At 43.8% G+C, this 19,854-nt stretch overlaps 1 protein-coding gene across 1 annotated transcript; it reads left to right on the top strand.

Moving 5' to 3' along the window:
• Positions 1-795: 795 nt before the first annotated feature.
• LOC135511408 (myosin heavy chain, fast skeletal muscle-like) lies at positions 796-18,418 on the top strand. Its single transcript, XM_064932947.1, has 39 exons — positions 796-1,016; positions 2,020-2,166; positions 2,832-2,988; positions 3,839-3,866; positions 4,120-4,228; positions 4,383-4,475; positions 4,618-4,678; positions 4,944-5,042; positions 5,341-5,444; positions 5,777-5,915; positions 6,205-6,323; positions 6,479-6,628; positions 6,726-6,896; positions 7,108-7,411; positions 7,740-7,804; positions 7,902-7,989; positions 8,100-8,217; positions 8,383-8,506; positions 9,451-9,587; positions 9,927-10,182; positions 10,687-10,929; positions 11,473-11,649; positions 11,748-11,893; positions 12,075-12,165; positions 12,461-12,850; positions 12,974-13,100; positions 13,293-13,411; positions 13,554-13,750; positions 13,975-14,158; positions 14,275-14,440; positions 14,750-14,874; positions 15,076-15,384; positions 15,594-15,797; positions 15,937-16,062; positions 16,690-16,860; positions 17,028-17,132; positions 17,230-17,325; positions 17,826-17,957; positions 18,285-18,418. The coding sequence occupies exons 1-39, from the start codon at positions 801-803 to the stop codon at positions 18,303-18,305; spliced, it is 5,814 nt and encodes a 1,937-aa protein (XP_064789019.1). The 5' UTR covers positions 796-800; the 3' UTR covers positions 18,306-18,418.
• Positions 18,419-19,854: the final 1,436 nt, after the last annotated feature.

Raw genomic sequence — 19,854 nt, 5'->3', positions numbered from 1 at the left:
CTTTTCCTTCACCAGACTGGTCCATAATTAACTTCTGCTTGGTTGGCACTTCCAACCAGATATAAGGAGGCTGAGGCCCCAGCATCCATAAGTCAGATACCTTCTTCCTCTGTGGTAAGAATCTCTCCAACCTCTTTAGAGGTTATACATTTGGCACATCTTTACATTCAGAATCTGAGGCAGTAGCTGCACGGTTTGAATTGAGTTCTGCATTTTATTTTTTACTTGTTTTATGGATTATTTAAAAACTATGCATTCAAGTGTCATTGATTTAAAATGTTAGTTAAAAAAAGGTGTTTAATTTAACTTTAAATTTATTTTACTTAAAATATTTTATTTGTGGTTAAACATGTTGCTCCTGTGCTTGTTTGTATGTTAGGGGTTGGTCTAGAATGTAAGTGGGTTTTCAGGGGTATATATTTGAATTCTTGACAGAAAATGTCGTAAAGTGAGTTGCCACCTTGAAAATTAAATTGACCAGTTGCACCTGTAGTTGAAATGGACATGGCCGTAATGATTGAGTCGAAGGGTGCCGTTTTCTAGCACTTCGGGGGCTAAATGATAGGACTTTAGACTTGTGCGTATTCACAACACCCTGATGTTTCACAGGTTCCTCCAAGAAGTACAAATTCATCTGTAGGAGGGGAAAAACAAGGTGAGGAATGGTTTGAGTCTTCACATTTAAAAGTGATAAAAATATTCTGTGAGATAACCTTTCACCTTACTCTGTTCACGGTGGAGGAAGCACCACAGAATCAATCACGTGTCTTGTTTCGCCTCTTTCCTAGTAATCCGTCACCATGAGTACGGACGCTGAGATGCAAATCTATGGCAAGGCTGCCATATACCTCCGTAAGCCTGAGAAGGAGAGGATGGAGGCACAAGCTGCACCCTTTGACTCAAAGAACGCTTGTTATGTGTCAGACGTCAAAGAGCTGTACCTTAAGGGTTTGGTCACCGACAGGGCCGACGGAAAGTGTACTGTGACAGTCACCAATCCTGACGGCACCAAGCAGGTAAGGCTGATTTGAAAAGTATTCAAGTTCAATTGTATGCAATTACTTTATTTATTGAAAACAAAAACATCAGCATGAAAAGAAAAAATCTGTAACAAAATATAGATTAAAAATCATTGCTTTGTTTTTTGTGTAAACAGAATATAACCTTCAAACATAATTTTTATCGTTGCTATTTAAAACTTGCATAGATTTTTTCCCACAAATATAATTCAAGAATCACTATGTACTCTGCGTACACCAATCATCAGGAACACCTTACCAATATTGAGTAATAACAGCCTCAATTAGTTGGGGCATGGACTCTACAAGGTGTCGAAAGCGTTCCACAGGGATGCTGGGCCATTTTGTCTCCAATGCTTCCCACAAATTTGCGAGATGTCTTTAGGCTGGTAATATATTCTTGACACACAAGGGAAACTGTCGAGCGTGAAAAAAACCCAGCAGCGTTGCAGTTCTTGACACAAACCGGTGTGCCTGGCACCTACTACCATACCCCGTTCAATTCAACTTAACTATTTAGTCCTTTATCCTCTGGTCCCGTCTGGCTCGGTTGGTAGAGCAGAGCATTTTCAACGCCAGGGTTGTGGGTTCAAATCCCACAGGGGACCAGAATGAAAATGTATAAACTCACTACTGTAAGTTGCTTTGGATAGGAGTAGTCTGGTAAATTAATGGTACAAAATCCATGTCTCAAGGGTTAAGAATCCTTCTTTAACCAGTCTCCGATTGAAGTGGATTTAACAAGTTGCCTTAATAAGGGATCATAGCTTTCACCTCGTCAGTCTGTGTCAAGGATGGAAGCTGGCAGCCCACACCCTCATCAAAGTTACCCATCCCTGGTCTATGTCATGGAAAGAGCAGGTGTTCTTAATGTTTTGTATAGTCAGTGGGTGGAGGTACGTATTTAAAAAAAAAAGATTGAACTTGTATTTAATGAGCAAAAAGCATTCAGTCAAGTCCAGTTTGATCTGTGTGTAATGTAGATTTCTGACTGTTTCAGGCAGGAAAAGAGTTCAAAGAGGCAGATGTCTACCAGATGAACCCCCCTAAATACGACAAGATTGAGGACATGGCCATGATGACCTACCTGAATGAAGCCTCTGTGTTGTATAACCTCAAAGAGCGTTATGCAGCATGGATGATCTATGTGAGAAACCTGCATAAACATCCACAATTACATGAACATAAAAGAATACATACATACAGTACTACACATTAACACATATAGTACTACACATTAACACATACAGTACTACACATTAACACATACAGTACTACACATTAACACATACAGTACGAGACATTAACACATACAGTACAACACATTAACACATACAGTACTACACATTAACACATACAGTACTACACATTAACACATACAGTACTACACATTAACACATACAGTACTACACATTAACACATACAGTACTACACATTAACACATACAGTACTACACATTAACACATACAGTACTACACATTAACACATACAGTACGAGACATTAACACATACAGTACTACACATTAACACATACAGTACTACACATTAACACATACAGTACTACACATTAACACATACAGTACTACACATTAACACATACAGAACTACTCATACCAATACAGTACTACACATTAACACATACAGTACTACACATTAACACATACAGTACTACACATTAACACATACAGAACTACTCATACCAATACAGTACTACATATACCAATACTGCACACCCACATCCTCACATGAATCCAGGTGAAAGTCAATCAGATTTTGTTAATCCCCTAATTTAATTTGATCACTGTCATCCAGACCTACTCAGGGCTGTTCTGTGCCACGGTGAACCCCTACAAGTGGCTCCCTGTGTACGACATGGAGGTTGTCAACGCCTACAGAGGGAAGAAGAGGATGGAGGCTCCACCCCATATCTTCTCCGTCTCTGACAACGCCTTCCAGTTCATGCAGATTGGTACGAGCTCTAATGGATGGACGGATGGATGGATGGACGGACGGACGGACCAATGGATGGATAGATGGACGGATGGATGGATGGATGGACGGACGGACCAATGGATGGATAGATGGATGAATGGATGGATGGATGGATGGATGGATGGATGGACGGACCAATGGATGGATAGATGGATGGATGGATGGATGGATGGATGGACCAATGGATGGATAGATGGATGAATGGATGGATGGATGGATGGATGGACCAATGGATGGATAGATGGATGGATGGATGGATGGACCAATGGATGGATAGATGGATGAATGGATGGATGGATGGATGGATGGATGGATGGACGGACCAATGGATGGATAGATGGATGGATGGATGGATGGATGGATGGATGGATGGATGGACGGACGGACCAATGGATGGATAGATGGATGGATGGACGGACGGACCAATGGATGGATGTATAGATGGTTGGATGGATGGACGGATGGATGGATGGACGGAAGGATGAAAGTAAAAATATGCTTTAGAGAGGTACACACTTAAAACAAATGGTTCTATTCAGGGTTATTTGGCTTGTAACCATAGCGGATCCCTATTTGGTGCTATGTAGAACCCTTTCTTGAGGGTTCTATAAAGAACCATACTCGTACGGTTGTAAATGGAACCTTTTTTCTAAGTGTGTATCTAGTGTTTTCTAGTCTAGGTCAGAACAGTTTGCTGGAAATATCTGAGCATTCAGTAGCCTTGAATGGAGAATGTTCCACACTGAAATTCATGATGATGCTATGAATGCTATAATGTACCCATAATGCTGCTTGGGTATGATAAGCAATATGTATTTTGGTTCCAGATAACGAGAACCAGTCCGTCCTGATTACGTAAGTTGTTTACTAAAATGTCAATTGACAAATGGTTTCTATTGTAATATGTTTGGTGACTTGGTGTGAAAAACGTACATGGCATTATGAATGGATTAGGCTATGTGTAATAATGAGTAGAGGAAATATTTGTTAATCATTTATGTTAGAAAACAGGTCAACAGTGTTATTGTTCAATGCTATTTCTTAGTGAAAGACAATTTTGCACTCAAACATGTAACTAAAACCCCTCTTTCTCTGTCATACAAACCAGTGGAGAATCCGGTGCAGGAAAGACTGTCAACACCAAGCGTGTCATTCAGTACTTTGCCACCATTGCAGTGTCTGGCGCCAAGAAGGAAGTAGACCCCAGCAAAATGCAGGTAGGTTGTGTTTATGTTTCTCTTTTTAACACATTTCAGTTTGGTTGGGTGTCAAAACCTGTTTCAAGGAAAATTAATGTTAAAAAATAAAATCTAGAAAAACAAAGTTTACCACTTTACCAGTTTCTGAGCAACTTGTGTTTGTCTCGATCAGGGGTCTCTTGAAGATCAGATCATTGCTGCTAACCCTCTGCTGGAGGCTTACGGTAATGCCAAGACAGTGAGGAACGACAACTCATCTCGCTTTGTAAGTATAAATGGCACACTGTGGAAGTTATCTTATATTGGAAACATTTATTTCAGTAGTTCTCAACAAACTGTACATCTATTAAAGTAAGATGTTACATGTATTTAGTTGCCCTATCTCTCACCTCCATGTTCTACTACAGGGTAAATTCATCAGGATTCACTTCCAAGGAGGAAAACTGGCTAAAGCTGACATTGAGACCTGTGAGTTGGTTTTCCTTGTTTCTCAATGCTTTTCTAAATTCACAGAGATACTTTTTTGGAGATCATATCATCACAATTATTTGTATCTCATGGTCTGTCTGTCTGTGTCTGTGTCTGTGTCTGTGTCTGTGTCTGTGTCTGTGTCTGTGTCTGTCTCTGTGTCTGTCTGTCTCTCTCGCTCTCTCTCTCTCTCTCTGTCTCTCTCTCTGTCTCTCTCTCTGTCTCTCTCTCTCTCTCTCTCTCTCTCTCTCTCTCTCTCTCACAGACCTGCTAGAGAAGTCCAGGGTGTCCTTCCAGCTGCCCGATGAGAGAGGCTACCACATCTTCTTCCAGATGATGACCAATCACAAACCTGAGATAGTTGGTACGTCAAAGCAGAGGTCCCACCTCCATCTGTGGAACATGTCAAATGAAATCAAAAACACTATTACAATGAGTACATCCAAGGTAACAAGACATCTAGACACGGGTCAGGTCTTTGGCGGAAGATCAATGAAGTAATGCACGGTGCTGCATCATTCCATGAGCCTTTTATAATGCTATTTGTTATACACTACATGTATCCTAGAGTCTTATTGAGTAAAGGAGGGAGAGATACTGTGAAGGTAGGACAGAAGAATTCTGAGCGATTTAACTGACAGGCCGTTCTCTGTTGTCCTTAGAAATGTCACTCATCACCACCAACCCCTACGACTTCCCCATGTGCAGTCAGGGACAGATCACTGTGGCCAGCATCAACGACAAGGAAGAGCTGGATGCCACAGACGTGAGTCAAACAAAGGGTTCATCATATTCTATATATGGAATGGGTAGGACCACCATACACACTGAATACATTGTGCAATTCCAACTAAATGCCTTCAGACTTCACCTTGAGGCACATGCATGTAAAACATCCACAAGAGAGTGCCACTAAGTGCCCCGTGGAACAATGTAAAACTCCCTTTGTGCTGCCATCTACTAGTGTGTTGGCCAAGCGTAATGATGTGGAGCTGAGAAGCCAGTGAAATCTATCCATCCCATTTGTTCTGGAACTGAGCTGGAACTGAGCAATCGGCTGTTCACTTCATCGCTGTTGTACTTCCTGTCTAATGCCAGGATGCCATTACCATCCTGGGCTTCACTAATGAGGAGAAGGTGGGCATCTACAAGCTGACAGGAGCTGTGCTGCACCATGGCAACTTGAAATTCAAGCAGAAGCAGCGTGAGGAGCAGGCCGAGCCAGACGGCACAGAGGGTGAGTCCCACTCATAGATATACAACATGTAGAGTATTAGTCCCATTCCCAGTCCCCAACATAGAAATAGAACATGTTAAAAAGACAGTGCCACATGAAAGTCAGGTAGGAGATCATTTTTGGAGACCAAATTTCAACCTCCAGAAATGATTTGAAATGGATATGGGTGAAAATTAAAACCTAACCCACAAAAGAGTTGACCAAACTGTTTTGTTAGTGTGACATCAGAAACATCTTGCCTGAGTCTGAGTCTGTTGCCTGAGTCTGTTGTTGTTGGTTTTCTCTCCAGTGGCTGATAAAATCGCCTACCTGCTGGGCCTGAACTCAGCTGAAATGCTGAAGGCTCTGTGCTACCCCAGAGTGAAGGTCGGCAACGAGTATGTGACTAAGGGACAGACCGTGCCTCAGGTAAGGCAGTCAAACACAGCATCTACCATTTTCTCACCACCGCAATTATTTTGGGAATGAAGTGCATAGCTTTTTTTGAATAGTGATGTTGTTTTTCCCAAGCTCTCATCACCTTATCACTAGACAGGTATTCATTTGAGGTATTATCATTGCAGGTTAATAACTCAGTCAGTGCCCTGGCTAAGTCCATCTACGAGAGGATGTTCTTGTGGATGGTCATCCGTATCAACGAGATGTTGGACACCAAGAATCCAAGGCAGTTCTATATCGGCGTGTTGGACATTGCCGGGTTTGAGATCTTTGATGTGAGTATGAGACCAGAACAAGACAATTCGTTGTGACTGAGAGGGATTACAGCCTTGTATGATGATGAAATGATCCCTTCTGAAATTCCATCAACAGTACAACAGCATGGAGCAGCTGTGCATCAACTTCACCAATGAGAAACTGCAACAGTTTTTCAACCACACCATGTTCGTCTTGGAGCAAGAGGAGTACAAGAAGGAGGGAATTGTCTGGGCCTTCATTGACTTCGGCATGGACTTGGCTGCCTGCATTGAGCTTATTGAGAAGGTAAACTGTCTGAGGATTATAATGGACCACAACAGCAAATCTGATAGGTATTATCACTGGGGCATAACGTATTTAACTGTTGATAACTCAATATGTTTCATTTTATTTGCCCCTAAGTGAATATAATCCTATAATAGCATGTTTTCTAAAGGAATGAACGTGATCCTAAATGTAAATATCACTAATTTGAAATACGTCTCTTTTCGTAAAGCCGTTGGGCATCTTCTCCATCCTTGAAGAGGAGTGCATGTTCCCCAAGTCTTCAGACACTACCTTCAAGGACAAGCTGTACTCCCAGCATCTTGGCAAAACCAAGGCGTTTGAGAAGCCCAAGCCTGCCAAAGGCAAGGCAGAGGCCCACTTCTCCTTGGTGCACTACGCCGGCACTGTGGACTACAACATCACTGGCTGGCTGGAGAAGAACAAGGACCCCCTGAACGACTCAGTTTGTCAGCTGTACGGGAAGTCATCAGTCAAACTGTTGGTCGCCCTGTATCCCGCAGCTCCACCTGAGGGTAAGACTAGCATCACAACAAATATTTATTTAAGCACTAGTTACAAACTCAGACCCACATTTTCTTTAAAGTCTTGGAATGTTCCAAACCACAATTTCTTAGGTTTATTCACTGGGTCCATTTAATTGGTGTTATCTCTTTGGCACCATTTGCATTAAGATGAGTGTGAAGTTAACCCCCAGATTGTCTCATTTATAATCAGTGTGCTTGCTGAAGACAACACCACACATAGATTTCTTACATGCTCTTATGATTGTTATTCTATTTATTCCTCCCGCTACAGGAAATGGACTTCTCTAGTTATCTTGTCCTTTGCCCATTTGAACAGATAATACCAAGAAGGGAGGCAAGAAGAAGGGTGGCTCCATGCAGACTGTGTCGTCCCAGTTCAGGGTGAGCTTCTGGAATGTGGATATTTAGTCCTTCTAAAAAAATGTGCATTGATTATCATGAATGATTTCTGAGAACATGCTTTGTAACCCTCTTCCAGGAGAACTTACATAAGCTGATGACCAACTTGAGGAGCACTCATCCTCACTTTGTGCGCTGCCTGATCCCCAACGAGTCAAAGACTCCAGGTACTACACATGTTGAGTTAAATATGTCATCTTATCAGTTCAGTAACCTTAACCAACTCATCTTTAACCTGCTTAAGATCATTTTAAAGAGACTTGGCTTGTGTTTCCAGGTCTGATGGAGAACTTCCTGGTCATCCACCAGCTCAGGTGTAACGGTGTTCTGGAGGGGATCAGGATCTGCAGGAAGGGCTTCCCCAGTAGAATCATCTACGCTGACTTCAAGCAGAGGTACACAACACACAAACACTAATAAACACATGCAAGCATGGACACGCACACACAGAAAGATCTGCTCCAAGGGTTCGAACAGCATCAGAGTTGTCTTACCTTTTATGTAATATAATTGACCTGTTACAACTTAACAGATTTTCTTTAACATTTCTCCTCATTCAGGTACAAAGTACTGAATGCCAGCGTCATCCCCGAGGGACAGTTCATGGACAACAAGAAGGCTTCTGAGAAGCTGCTTGGGTCCATTGATGTGAATCACGAGGACTACAAGTTTGGACACACCAAGGTCAGTCACATACAACCTGCAAAAGCGGACAACAAAACTTCAGTGAATCATTTAAACGCTAACCATTCAACATCTCTCCAGTTCATCCTTTTTTCCCGTTAGTTTCTTAATTTAAAGTGGCAATCAGCAGTTGAAACAATTACATAGTGTTCACCCCGCCCCGGTTTTGGTAAAAAGTTGAGGGATGTGGCTGGAGAAATGACTGAGCTACGGATGTAAGCACTGACCATCCATGAAATCAAAAGTATAGTTCTAACCATGTTTTTAGGCTATATAGTGTTTGTTTACACTTACTTAGTTTAAAAACAACAGAGTAAAACAAGCTTATATTTTGGGGTTCTGATGGAGTACGACAGTTGAACTAAGCTCACGAGTCATGTATCCGTTATATTCTTCAAGAATCAATGGATACAGCTACTTCATTTATCAGTCCCAAAAAATAGATGTGGAAATTGCAGAGTGCCCTTTTAAGTAATGGAAAAAGCTGTAAACACATTGTAGTGTTGTTTTCTTCAAAGTCATACATCACAAGCACAGAAGAGAAATGTGTACCTTTATGTAACTCGGCAAGTCAGTTAAGAACAAATTCTTATTTTCAATGACGGCCTAGGAACAGTGGGTTAACTGCCTGTTCAGGGGCAGAACGACAGATTTGTACCTTGTCAGCTCGGGGGTTTGAACTTGCAACCTTGCAGTTACTAGTCCAACGCTCTAACCACTAGGCTACCCTGCCACCCTGTTTGCATTGTGTTAGAGAGGGATGGATGCAGTTTTCTGTATCTGTGTTCACTCACTCTCTACGACTCTACAATAACAACTTAGAAACAACCTGTCACATGGTTTGTTTGTAAGCATCGCAATGTTCATGTTGTTCCTCTTCCTTTGATTCCTTTTGTTATCTGTCACTGTGGTTTCATAATGGACCATGTTGACCTGTGTCTCAGGTGTTCTTCAAAGCCGGTCTGCTGGGTGTCCTGGAGGAGATGAGAGACGAGAAGCTGGCCTCTCTGGTCGGCATGGTCCAGGCTCTCAGCCGTGGATTCCTCATGAGGAGAGAGTTCACCAAGATGATGGAGAGGAGGTGAGGAAGAGTAGACATGCAAAGCTTTCTGTCAAGCAGCTGTATCTCATGCATTGTGATTACATAGTGGATATGATGTGAGTTGATCAGAATGAGGAAATACCATGACCATACCCATTCATTGTTGAAGAATATAAAATGCCTCATGAGCTTAACATGAGCTGTCAGTCCTCACATCTAAAGAGCTGTCTATGAATTCAAGAGGGGTTACTTTTCCCTAGCCCCATTTCTTAGCTGTACACAAACGTTTTGAGAGGGGGGGGTGCCCCATTTTGTGGTTCTTTGAATACCAGAATGTAGCTTCATTAAACATGTCACTCTGTCTTTTCTGTCGACCAGAGATTCCGTCTTCTCCATCCAGTACAACATCCGTTCATTCATGAATGTTAAAACCTGGCCATGGATGAAGTTGTACTTCAAGATCAAGCCCCTGCTGCAGAGCGCTGAGACGGAGAAGGAGCTGGCCAACATGAAGGAGAACTATGAGAAGATGACGTCGGACCTGGCCAAGGCTCTGGCCACCAAGAAGCATTTGGAGGAGAAGTTAGTGGCCCTGGTGCAGGAGAGGGCAGACCTGGCCCTCCAAGTCTCATCTGTGAGTGAGCAACGACCCTCATAAAGGCACATTTACACACACATGATCACAGGCACGAACAAACACACGAACACACGCACTGTGACATATGTGGCTAAGTCGGGTATTTTAATATTTGATTATTAACCAATGATATTAGGCCATTCCTGGCCATGATTACAGACACCTGTGTCCTTTGACACTATATAAACGAGTCATCCCGCAGTGTTTGTGATTATACCCTGATGAAGACAGCTTGGCTGTCGAAACGTTGGTATTTAAATTTTTGCATCTGAGCTCCAAGAGTGAGCGGCTCTCTTTTATTTTCAAGTTTCTACTCCGCTAGCCAGCACCTCGTCTTAATAGGTGTGCGTTTCTTTTTCTTCTAGTATGATCTATGTTACCATGGCTACATATATTACCATGCATTTCTATTGATTTGCTCCGACCTCTTTGGCTAAATTACGTCCATCTGTTGATAACCAAAGTGAAGCCGCAGATGTTTTTCTGTTGTTCTGAAACCAGGATTCAGAGAATCTGAACGATGCCGAGGAAAGGTGTGAGGGGCTCATCAAGAGCAAGATCCAGCTGGAGGCCAAACTCAAAGAGACGACCGAGAGGCTGGAGGACGAGGAGGAGATGAATGCTGAGTTGACTGCCAAGAAGAGGAAGCTGGAGGATGAGTGCTCTGAGCTGAAGAAGGACATTGATGACCTGGAGCTCACCTTGGCCAAAGTGGAGAAGGAGAAGCACGCCACCGAAAACAAGGTATAACAAAACAATAATCAATAAATAAATAAAACAATAATAAATAAATAAATAAAACAATAATAAATAAATACAACAATAATAAATAAATAAAACAATAATCAATAAATAAAACAATAATCAATAAATAAATAAAACAATAATCAATAAATAAATAAAACAATAATCAATAAATAAATAAAACAATAATCAATAAATAAATAAAACAATAATAAATAAATAAAACAATAATCCAAACAATAACCAACTCAAAATGTAGCTTAACAGAAATTGAATTGAAGTTGTTTTGTGGGTGCAGGGAAAATCAAGACCCAAAATAATGGAATGTCAGTTTCGGGTTCCTCCCCACATCTTGTTCTGCTCCCCCCTCGATTATGACTTCCTCTTAGTACACCGGAGTACACTGCCATCTAGTGTTGAATCTATAGTACAGTATGTGTTGGCATTTCTAATCTGAATTAAATGAATTAAATATATATCTAACTCAATCTCTCCTTTATAGTGATATGACCAATGACTAATTTTGGCTGGTGCTGTTTTCAGGTTAAAAACCTGACAGAGGAGATGGCGTCTATGGATGAGAGTGTTGCCAAGCTGACCAAGGAGAAGAAAGCCCTCCAAGAGGCCCACCAGCAGACACTGGACGACCTGCAGGCAGAGGAGGACAAAGTCAACACTCTGACCAAGGCCAAGACCAAGCTGGAACAGCAAGTGGACGACGTGAGTGGAGTTTGACATTTTGGCCATGATAGAATGCAAGATGATATTATCTACAGTTGTTTAGATTTTGAACAATATGTGTGTTTTTTATCTTGTAGCTTGAGGGTTCTCTGGAGCAAGAGAAGAAGCTCCGTATGGACCTTGAGAGAGCCAAGAGAAAGCTGGAGGGAGATCTGAAACTGGCCCAGGAGTCCATAATGGACCTGGAGAATGACAAGCAGCAGTCTGATGAGAAAATCAAGAAGTAAACACAAACAAATGTTTACAGTATCACTGCCATATCGATCATAATGGTTGTTCTTGACATATTCTTGTAATTATCAATTAGCATTTGCACGTGATTCTTAAAAGCAAAGTGAATGGTAGGATATTCTCCCTTTACACTATCAAACCAACTCCGCAATCGACGTGTTTGTGTTTCTTAGGAAGGACTTTGAGACCACTCAGCTCCTCAGCAAGATAGAGGATGAACAGTCTCTGGGAGCTCAGCTGCAGAAGAAGATCAAGGAACTGCAGGTACAGTACAGGATCTAAGCTCCAGTACAGGAAAGAACACACCTGAATCATTTCCTTAGAAGATGTATTCCGATAGCAGACATTCTTCCTTGTGGCTTCTGATGGCTCAGTAGGTTGGAAGATGGTGCTTCTTACCATTGTGGTTTTGGTTTGACACATGGGACACTGTCTACTTAATATATTAGTGTAACTGACTCTCTATTAACACATGTATGCAAAATATACAAACTCTTATTCTTTCGTGTTTCAACTGTATTGTAGTGTTCATCCCCCCTGCACCTGTTCCCTGTTCCAGGCCCGTATTGAGGAGCTGGAGGAGGAAATTGAGGCTGAGCGTGCTGCCAGGGCCAAGGTTGAGAAGCAGAGGGCCGATCTCTCCAGGGAACTTGAGGAGATCAGCGAGAGGCTGGAGGAGGCCGGAGGCGCCACTGCTGCTCAGATTGAGATGAACAAGAAGCGTGAGGCTGAGTTCCAGAAGCTGCGTCGTGATCTTGAAGAGTCCACCCTGCAGCATGAGGCCACAGCCGCCGCTCTGCGCAAGAAGCAGGCCGACAGTGTGGCTGAGCTCGGGGAGCAGATCGACAACCTTCAACGTGTCAAACAGAAGTTGGAGAAAGAGAAGAGTGAGTACAAGATGGAGATTGATGACCTCTCCAGCAACATGGAGGCTGTCACCAAGGCTAAGGTGAGTAGTGATGTTTTAGTCAAGCAGTGTTGAGGGAGGGCAACTACATTAAAATATTCAAGTGAACTGAAGTAGACAGGAGTCCCATGTATAAAGTAATGATGGGACTTGTTTCACTAACAGGGCAATCTGGAGAAGATGTGCCGTACTCTTGAGGACCAGCTGAGCGAGCTCAAGACTAAGAATGATGAGAATGTTCGCCAGGTCAACGACATCAGCGGGCAGAGGGCCAGACTCCTGACAGAAAATGGTACCGTCAACAATGAACAACAAACCAACGTAGTGTACAATAACCTGTTGGAGGCCGCATCTATATAGTCCAGTCCACATACTGTTCTACAGTCCTATTCACCACCTAACATTGCCCTACGATACCTCAAAATACGCCGTTAATTGTAGTGAACAGAGATCCCATTAACAAGTTGTCCCTCCATCCCTGCAGGTGAGTTTGGACGCCAGCTGGAGGAGAAGGAAGCCCTGGTGTCTCAGCTGACCAGAGGCAAACAGGCCTTCACCCAGCAGGTGGAGGAGATGAAGAGACAGATTGAGGAGGAGGTCAAGGTAAGGAATCCAAAATGGACACCACTGACTACAGAGTTTAGAGCCAAATCTTCAAATAGATTGTGACTATTCCACCCTCAGACTTCTACTGCAATTTGTTTTACTCTTCTGGTCTTTATCTTTCTCTCTTTGTCTCTCACAGGCTAAAAACGCACTGGCCCACAGTGTCCAGTCTGCCCGCCATGACTGTGACCTCCTGAGAGAGCAGTTTGAGGAGGAGCAGGAGGCCAAGGCAGAGCTGCAACGCGGCATGTCCAAGGCCAACAGTGAGGTGGCTCAGTGGAGGACTAAGTATGAAACTGATGCTATTCAGCGCACAGAGGAGCTGGAGGAGGCCAAGTGAGTCGCACGCAACAGCAACAACTCAAATAAATGTGGATGGTGAGGGTGGTAGGGGGCTCTGGGAAAATGTTACATCAATATGTGTTTTAGCATTTGTAGCATTTATTGTAGCATTTATTGTAGCATTTGTAGCATTTATTGTAGCATTTGTAGCATTTATTGTAGCATTTGTTTTCAACATATTGGTCACAATAAAAACCATCCTCTTTATCGTCCAACAGGAAGAAGCTGGCCCAGCGTCTGCAGGAGGCTGAGGAGACCATTGAGGCGACCAACTCAAAGTGTGCCTCCCTGGAGAAGACCAAGCAGAGACTGCAGGGAGAGGTGGAGGACCTCATGATTGACGTTGAGAGAGCCAACGCAATGGCCGCCAACCTAGACAAGAAGCAGCGGAACTTTGACAAGGTGAAAATGCATTTTCTGTCTGCTACATGTGATCAATTGTAGTAAAATGTTAGTTTATTTCTGATTCAAAACTCTTCATTATTGACTTCTAATGAAAATCCCATGGATTCTCCTAGGTTCTGGCAGAGTGGAAGCAGAAGTACGAGGAGGGCCAGGCTGAGCTGGAAGGAGCTCAGAAGGAGGCTCGCTCTATGAGCACTGAACTCTTCAAGATGAAGAACTCCTACGAGGAGGCTCTGGATCATCTGGAGACTCTGAAGAGAGAGAACAAGAACCTGCAACGTGAGATTTTGAAAAAAAGTTCTATTGAGTTCATCTTTGACTAGTGTTTTGAAAATGGAAAAGGAACCGTAATCATCAAAATGACTTTTACACCATCTCCGTGTTTTCATGTACACTTTAAAATATTATGATTTAGTAATCGGTATTCCTTTGAACAACTCAAGGAAGTGCAGGGCAATTAGAGTTGCAAGACCATATGAAGTGTTACTCTTTAATTAACTGTTATTATGATTTAATGTCAACTTGAGAGCATTGGTGATTTCCACTGAAAATCTAAAGTCTAAACTGCTCCTCTGTTTGTGTGTGCAGAGGAGATCTCTGACCTGACTGAGCAGATTGGAGAGACTGGCAAGAGCATCCATGAGCTGGAGAAGGCCAAGAAGACTGTGGAGACAGAGAAATCTGAGATCCAGACCGCTCTGGAGGAGGCTGAGGTACAAACTACAACTGTATGATGGGAAAAGGAGTGTTACACTAGCCCAGGGCTTCTAAAACCTTTTCAGCTTGAGACTCAAATGAGAAGTTGACCATCCTCCCATGACCCAAATTAAGAGTAAACTGTATATTTAATTCCTTGTGTTATACACATCCAAGTGTAATAAACACAATTTGCTTGACTGTTTCTCTTTGTCCAGGGCACACTGGAGCACGAGGAATCCAAGATTCTGCGTGTGCAGCTGGAGCTGAACCAGATCAAAGGTGAGGTGGACAGGAAGATCGCTGAGAAGGACGAGGAGATGGAGCAGATCAAGAGGAACAGCCAGAGGGTGGTTGACTCCATGCAGAGCACCCTGGACTCTGAGGTCAGGAGCAGGAATGACGCCCTGAGGGTGAAGAAGAAGATGGAGGGAGACCTGAACGAGATGGAGATCCAGCTGAGCCACGCCAACAGGCAGGCTGCTGAGTCCCAGAAACAGCTGAGGAACATCCAGGGACAGTTCAAGGTAAAGGGACTGGGACATCGGGCTCAAACATCTGAACATGGGGAGGTATTTGTTTGTGAATCTGTAGAAAAGAATAGAAGAGTGGATTAATATACTGTAGAAAGGTAGGGAAACTGGGGAAGTTATTACCAATTTACATGTCTATGAATGATCCTATCGCCCCTACTTTCCCATGAGTCCTAATGAACCTATGTCATTGTGAATGCCAGGATGCCCAAATGCACCTTGATGACGCCGTCCGTGCCTCAGAGGACATGAAGGAGCAGGCAGCCATGGTGGAGCGCAGAAACGGTCTGATGGTGGCTGAAATCGAGGAGCTGAGAGTTGCTCTGGAGCAGACAGAGAGAGGCCGCAAAGTGGCTGAGACTGAGCTGGTGGACGCCAGCGAGCGCGTCGGACTGTTGCACTCCCAGGTCAAAAGCCATTTCTAATGAAACGCCACCAAGCATCTGGAATTCGACAGTGCTGACTTTTAGATTTTCATCATTTCTGCCCTGTGACTTTGTAAGTTCTGTTGAGCGTCAAAACAAATCGTCACATTTCCTCTTCCAGAACACCAGCCTTCTGAACTCCAAGAAGAAGCTGGAGACTGACCTGGTGCAGGTGCAGGGAGAGGTGGACGACATCGTCCAGGAGGCCAGGAACGCAGAGGAGAAGGCCAAAAAGGCCATCACTGATGTGAGTCCTTATGATCGATTGAATAATGTCAACTTTGATTTGTCCTAAAGGGCCAATGGTAGCTGGGCTGGTTATTAACCACAACAAGGATCTCAGAGGGACGTTATGATTGGTGTAGTGTTAGAAATCCCAGATACACCAACAGCACTTGGTCTGGGAATCCTGTCAGATTTTCTTGGCCAATGGGGAAGGTGCTCTTCAGACAGGTAAATCTACCAACAAATCGCGAGTTTGGCCAGGCGGGGCCTAAAAATAATCTCAATGGAACCATGACAAAGGCAGACCCACAATGCGGAAACAGATAGCTAGGCTAATAAAAGCCACAACCAGTCATTATTATTATTACTATTATCATCATGACACATGCAAACTACTTACATGTGCTTGCAAAATACACTAACTGATAATATGCTTCATATAGCTAGCAACTGTAAATGTTCGGCAGGGTTCTGGACAGATTTTACGGCGCCCCACTACGCCCTTTCCTCTCTGCCAAGCTGACAGTTGTTTTAGTGAACCCATGTATGCTGGAACGTTGGTTACCCATCTGTCTGGGAAGTAACTCATCTGTCTAGAGACTATGATTGGTGCCAGTTGGTGCATAAATTCAACAAATGACCATTCCAGGCGGCCATGATGGCTGAGGAGCTGAAGAAGGAGCAGGACACCAGCTCTCACCTGGAGAGGATGAAGAAGAACCTGGAGGTCACAGTCAAGGACCTGCAGCACCGTCTGGATGAGGCTGAGAATCTGGCCATGAAGGGAGGCAAGAAGCAGCTCCAGAAACTGGAGTCCAGGGTGAGTTAACAGCAGGGTGGATTGAAAGACTGAATGATGGACATTTATTTCATTATAATAAAATACAATTGTGCCTCTTTGACTTAGAATAATATACCTGTTTTGAAAAGATTTGTTCCGTCTGATTTCTCCACCTCAAATGCCTACATTAATTTCTTCCATAAAAGGTGCGTGAGCTCGAGACTGAGGTGGAGGCCGAGCAGAGAAGAGGTGTAGACGCGGTCAAGGGAGTCCGCAAGTATGAGCGCAGAGTCAAGGAGCTCACTTACCAGGTAAGAGAAAGTGTCATCTTCACACACTTGACACTAACACAGACAGGTTTGTGTGTAAAACGATGTGGCATTGACTCTTTGATCTTTTCCCCCACAGACTGAGGAGGATAAGAAGAACGTCGCCAGACTTCAGGACCTGGTAGATAAGCTGCAGATGAAAGTCAAGGCCTACAAGAGGCAGGCTGAGGAAGCGGTGAGTCATGTGTAACAGTATAACTTTAGACCGTCCCCTCGCCCATACCCGGGCGCGAACCAGGGACCCTCTGCACACATCAACAGCAGTTTAACCCCCTCAGTAGACATCACAAAACTTAATGTGCCTATAGTTTAGTGCAAGTGCTAATACACATCAGTCCACACTGACTCAACTGAAGAACTTATGCACATTTCTGAGTGCCTCCCATACATCTCTATGCCTATGTGTTGTTAGCAACTTAAAGGAGAGGGGGTTGAATATTCATTTGCTGGGCCAGGGGACCGGGGGGCCAGGGGACCGGGGGCCGGGGACCGGGGGGGCCAGGGGGCCGGGGGGGCCAGGGGACCGGGGGGGCCAGGGGACCGGGGGCCTGGGGACCGGGGGGGCCGGAGGCCGGGGGACCGGGGGGGCCAGGGGACCGGGGGGGCCAGGGGACCGGGGGGGCCGGGGGCCTATTTGAATGCCAATGTTCTGCTCTCCTATTTCCCCTCACCCAGGAGGAGGCATCCAACCAGCACATGTCTAAGTTCAGGAAGGTTCAGCACGAGCTGGAGGAGGCTGAGGAGCGTGCTGACATCGCTGAGACTCAAGTCAACAAGCTCAGAGCCAAGAGCCGTGACAGTGGAAAGGTACAGAGATGCTGCTGAACCTACACCTGATTCACACCTGATTCACACCTGATTCATGTTCAAACATGACCACATCAACACCACCTATGATTCGTCCTTCACTGAGGTCAATACTGACCTTTTACACTCACTCAAATGTATTGAACATCTCCAAGAAGCACATCAGGGCAACAACAAAAAAAGATTCATTCAAACTAAGTTGGTACTTCAAAAATCGGAAATTAAAGTTTAGCATTGAGCCTTAAATGCTTGGTCCATCATGCTATATGTTATATATTTAGCATGTTTATAATTAATACTGACCCGTTCTTGTCTTTCTTCTTACAGGGCAAAGAAGCTGCTGAATAATCGAAGATCAAACTATTGAAGATTAAAGTCTTTTCATTTTCCTGTGTTGCATAAAATATGATTTTCATGGTTAAATGTTGAGCGTTGATTAAAAACACTTAGGCCTACGTACACTTCCTTTGTGACTCTGGACTTATTACTCAAATAACAGCTTTTTCATACTAGATATTGTGCTTTAATTAAAGGAGCAATCTGGGATTCCAACAACAATACAGTGGGCACTTATTTTAATTTTATTTTACTAGGCAAGTCAGTTAAGAACAAATTCTTATTTTCAATGACGGCCTAGGAATAGTGGGTTAACTGCCTGTTCTGGGGCAGAACAACAGATTTGTACCTTGTCAGCTCTGGGATTTGAACTTGCAACCTATCGGTTACTAGTCCAATGCTCTAACCACTAGGCTACCTTGCTGAGTTATGAGGCTGGAAAAACTGACTGACCATTCATAACATCAAGAAAATAGTTTGAACCCTTTACCGTTGGGGGGGGGGGAAAGAAAACAAGGCAACAGTAAACATGTTATCCCCTACATTCGGTGCGAGAAGAGTAGCGTTTTAAGTGTTTTTCACAAAATTCTAAATGGCGTAAAATCTATAATGGCGGACCATATGGAGCCCTGAGGCAAATGTGTCACATTGTGAGGAGAGGGACCGACAGCATGTACAGAATTTCATAGCATTAGGTCAAACGGGGTAAGGGCTGTGAACTGTTCAAAGTTAGCATTTTCAATTTCTTATAGCGCCACCATCTGGCCAAGACGCATCCTTTACCCAAATCGTTATAGTCGGTGTAAAAACAAAGGTGTGTGTGTGTGTGTGGGGGGGGGGGGTCAATGTAAATAGTCCAGGTGGCCATTTATTTCATTGTTCAGCAGTCTTATGTCTTGGGGGTAGAAGCTGTTAAGGATCATTGTGGACCTAGACGCTCCCGTACCGCTTGCTGTGCTGTAGCAGAGGGAACAGTTAGAACACTTGGGTGACTGGAGTCTGACAATTTTATGGGCATTCCTCTGACACTGCCTGTTATATATGTCCTGGATTGCAAGAAGCTTGGTCCCAGTGATGTACTGGGCAGTACGCACTACCCTCTGTAGTGCCTTACAGTCGGATGCTGAACAGTTGCTATACCAGTGATGCAACTGGTCAGGATGCTCTCGATGATGCAGCTGAAGAACGTTTTGAGGATCTGGGGATCCATGCCATCTTTTCAGTCTCCTGAGGGGGAAAAGGGCATTGTGGTGTGCTCTTCACAAGGTTCTTGGTGTGTTTGGACCATGATAGTTTGTTGGTGATGTGGACACCAAGGAACTTGATAAACTCTCGACCCGCTCCACTACAGCCCCGTCGATGTGAATAGGGGCGTGTTCGGCCCTCCTTTTCCTGTAGTCCACAATCAACTCCTTTGTTTTGCTCATGATAAGGGAGAGATTGTTGTCCTGGCACCACACTGCCAGGTCTCTGACCTCCTCCCTATAGGCTGTCTCATAGTTGTTGGTGATCAGGCCTAACACTGTTGTGTCATCAGAAAACTTAATGATGGTGTTGGAGT

This window comes from Oncorhynchus masou, chromosome 1 (assembly GCF_036934945.1).
Source record: "Oncorhynchus masou masou isolate Uvic2021 chromosome 1, UVic_Omas_1.1, whole genome shotgun sequence".
Lineage (NCBI taxonomy): Eukaryota > Metazoa > Chordata > Actinopteri > Salmoniformes > Salmonidae > Oncorhynchus > Oncorhynchus masou.
The sequence above is the reverse complement of the archived record's forward strand: the minus strand, read 5'-3'. Positions and strand labels throughout refer to the sequence as shown.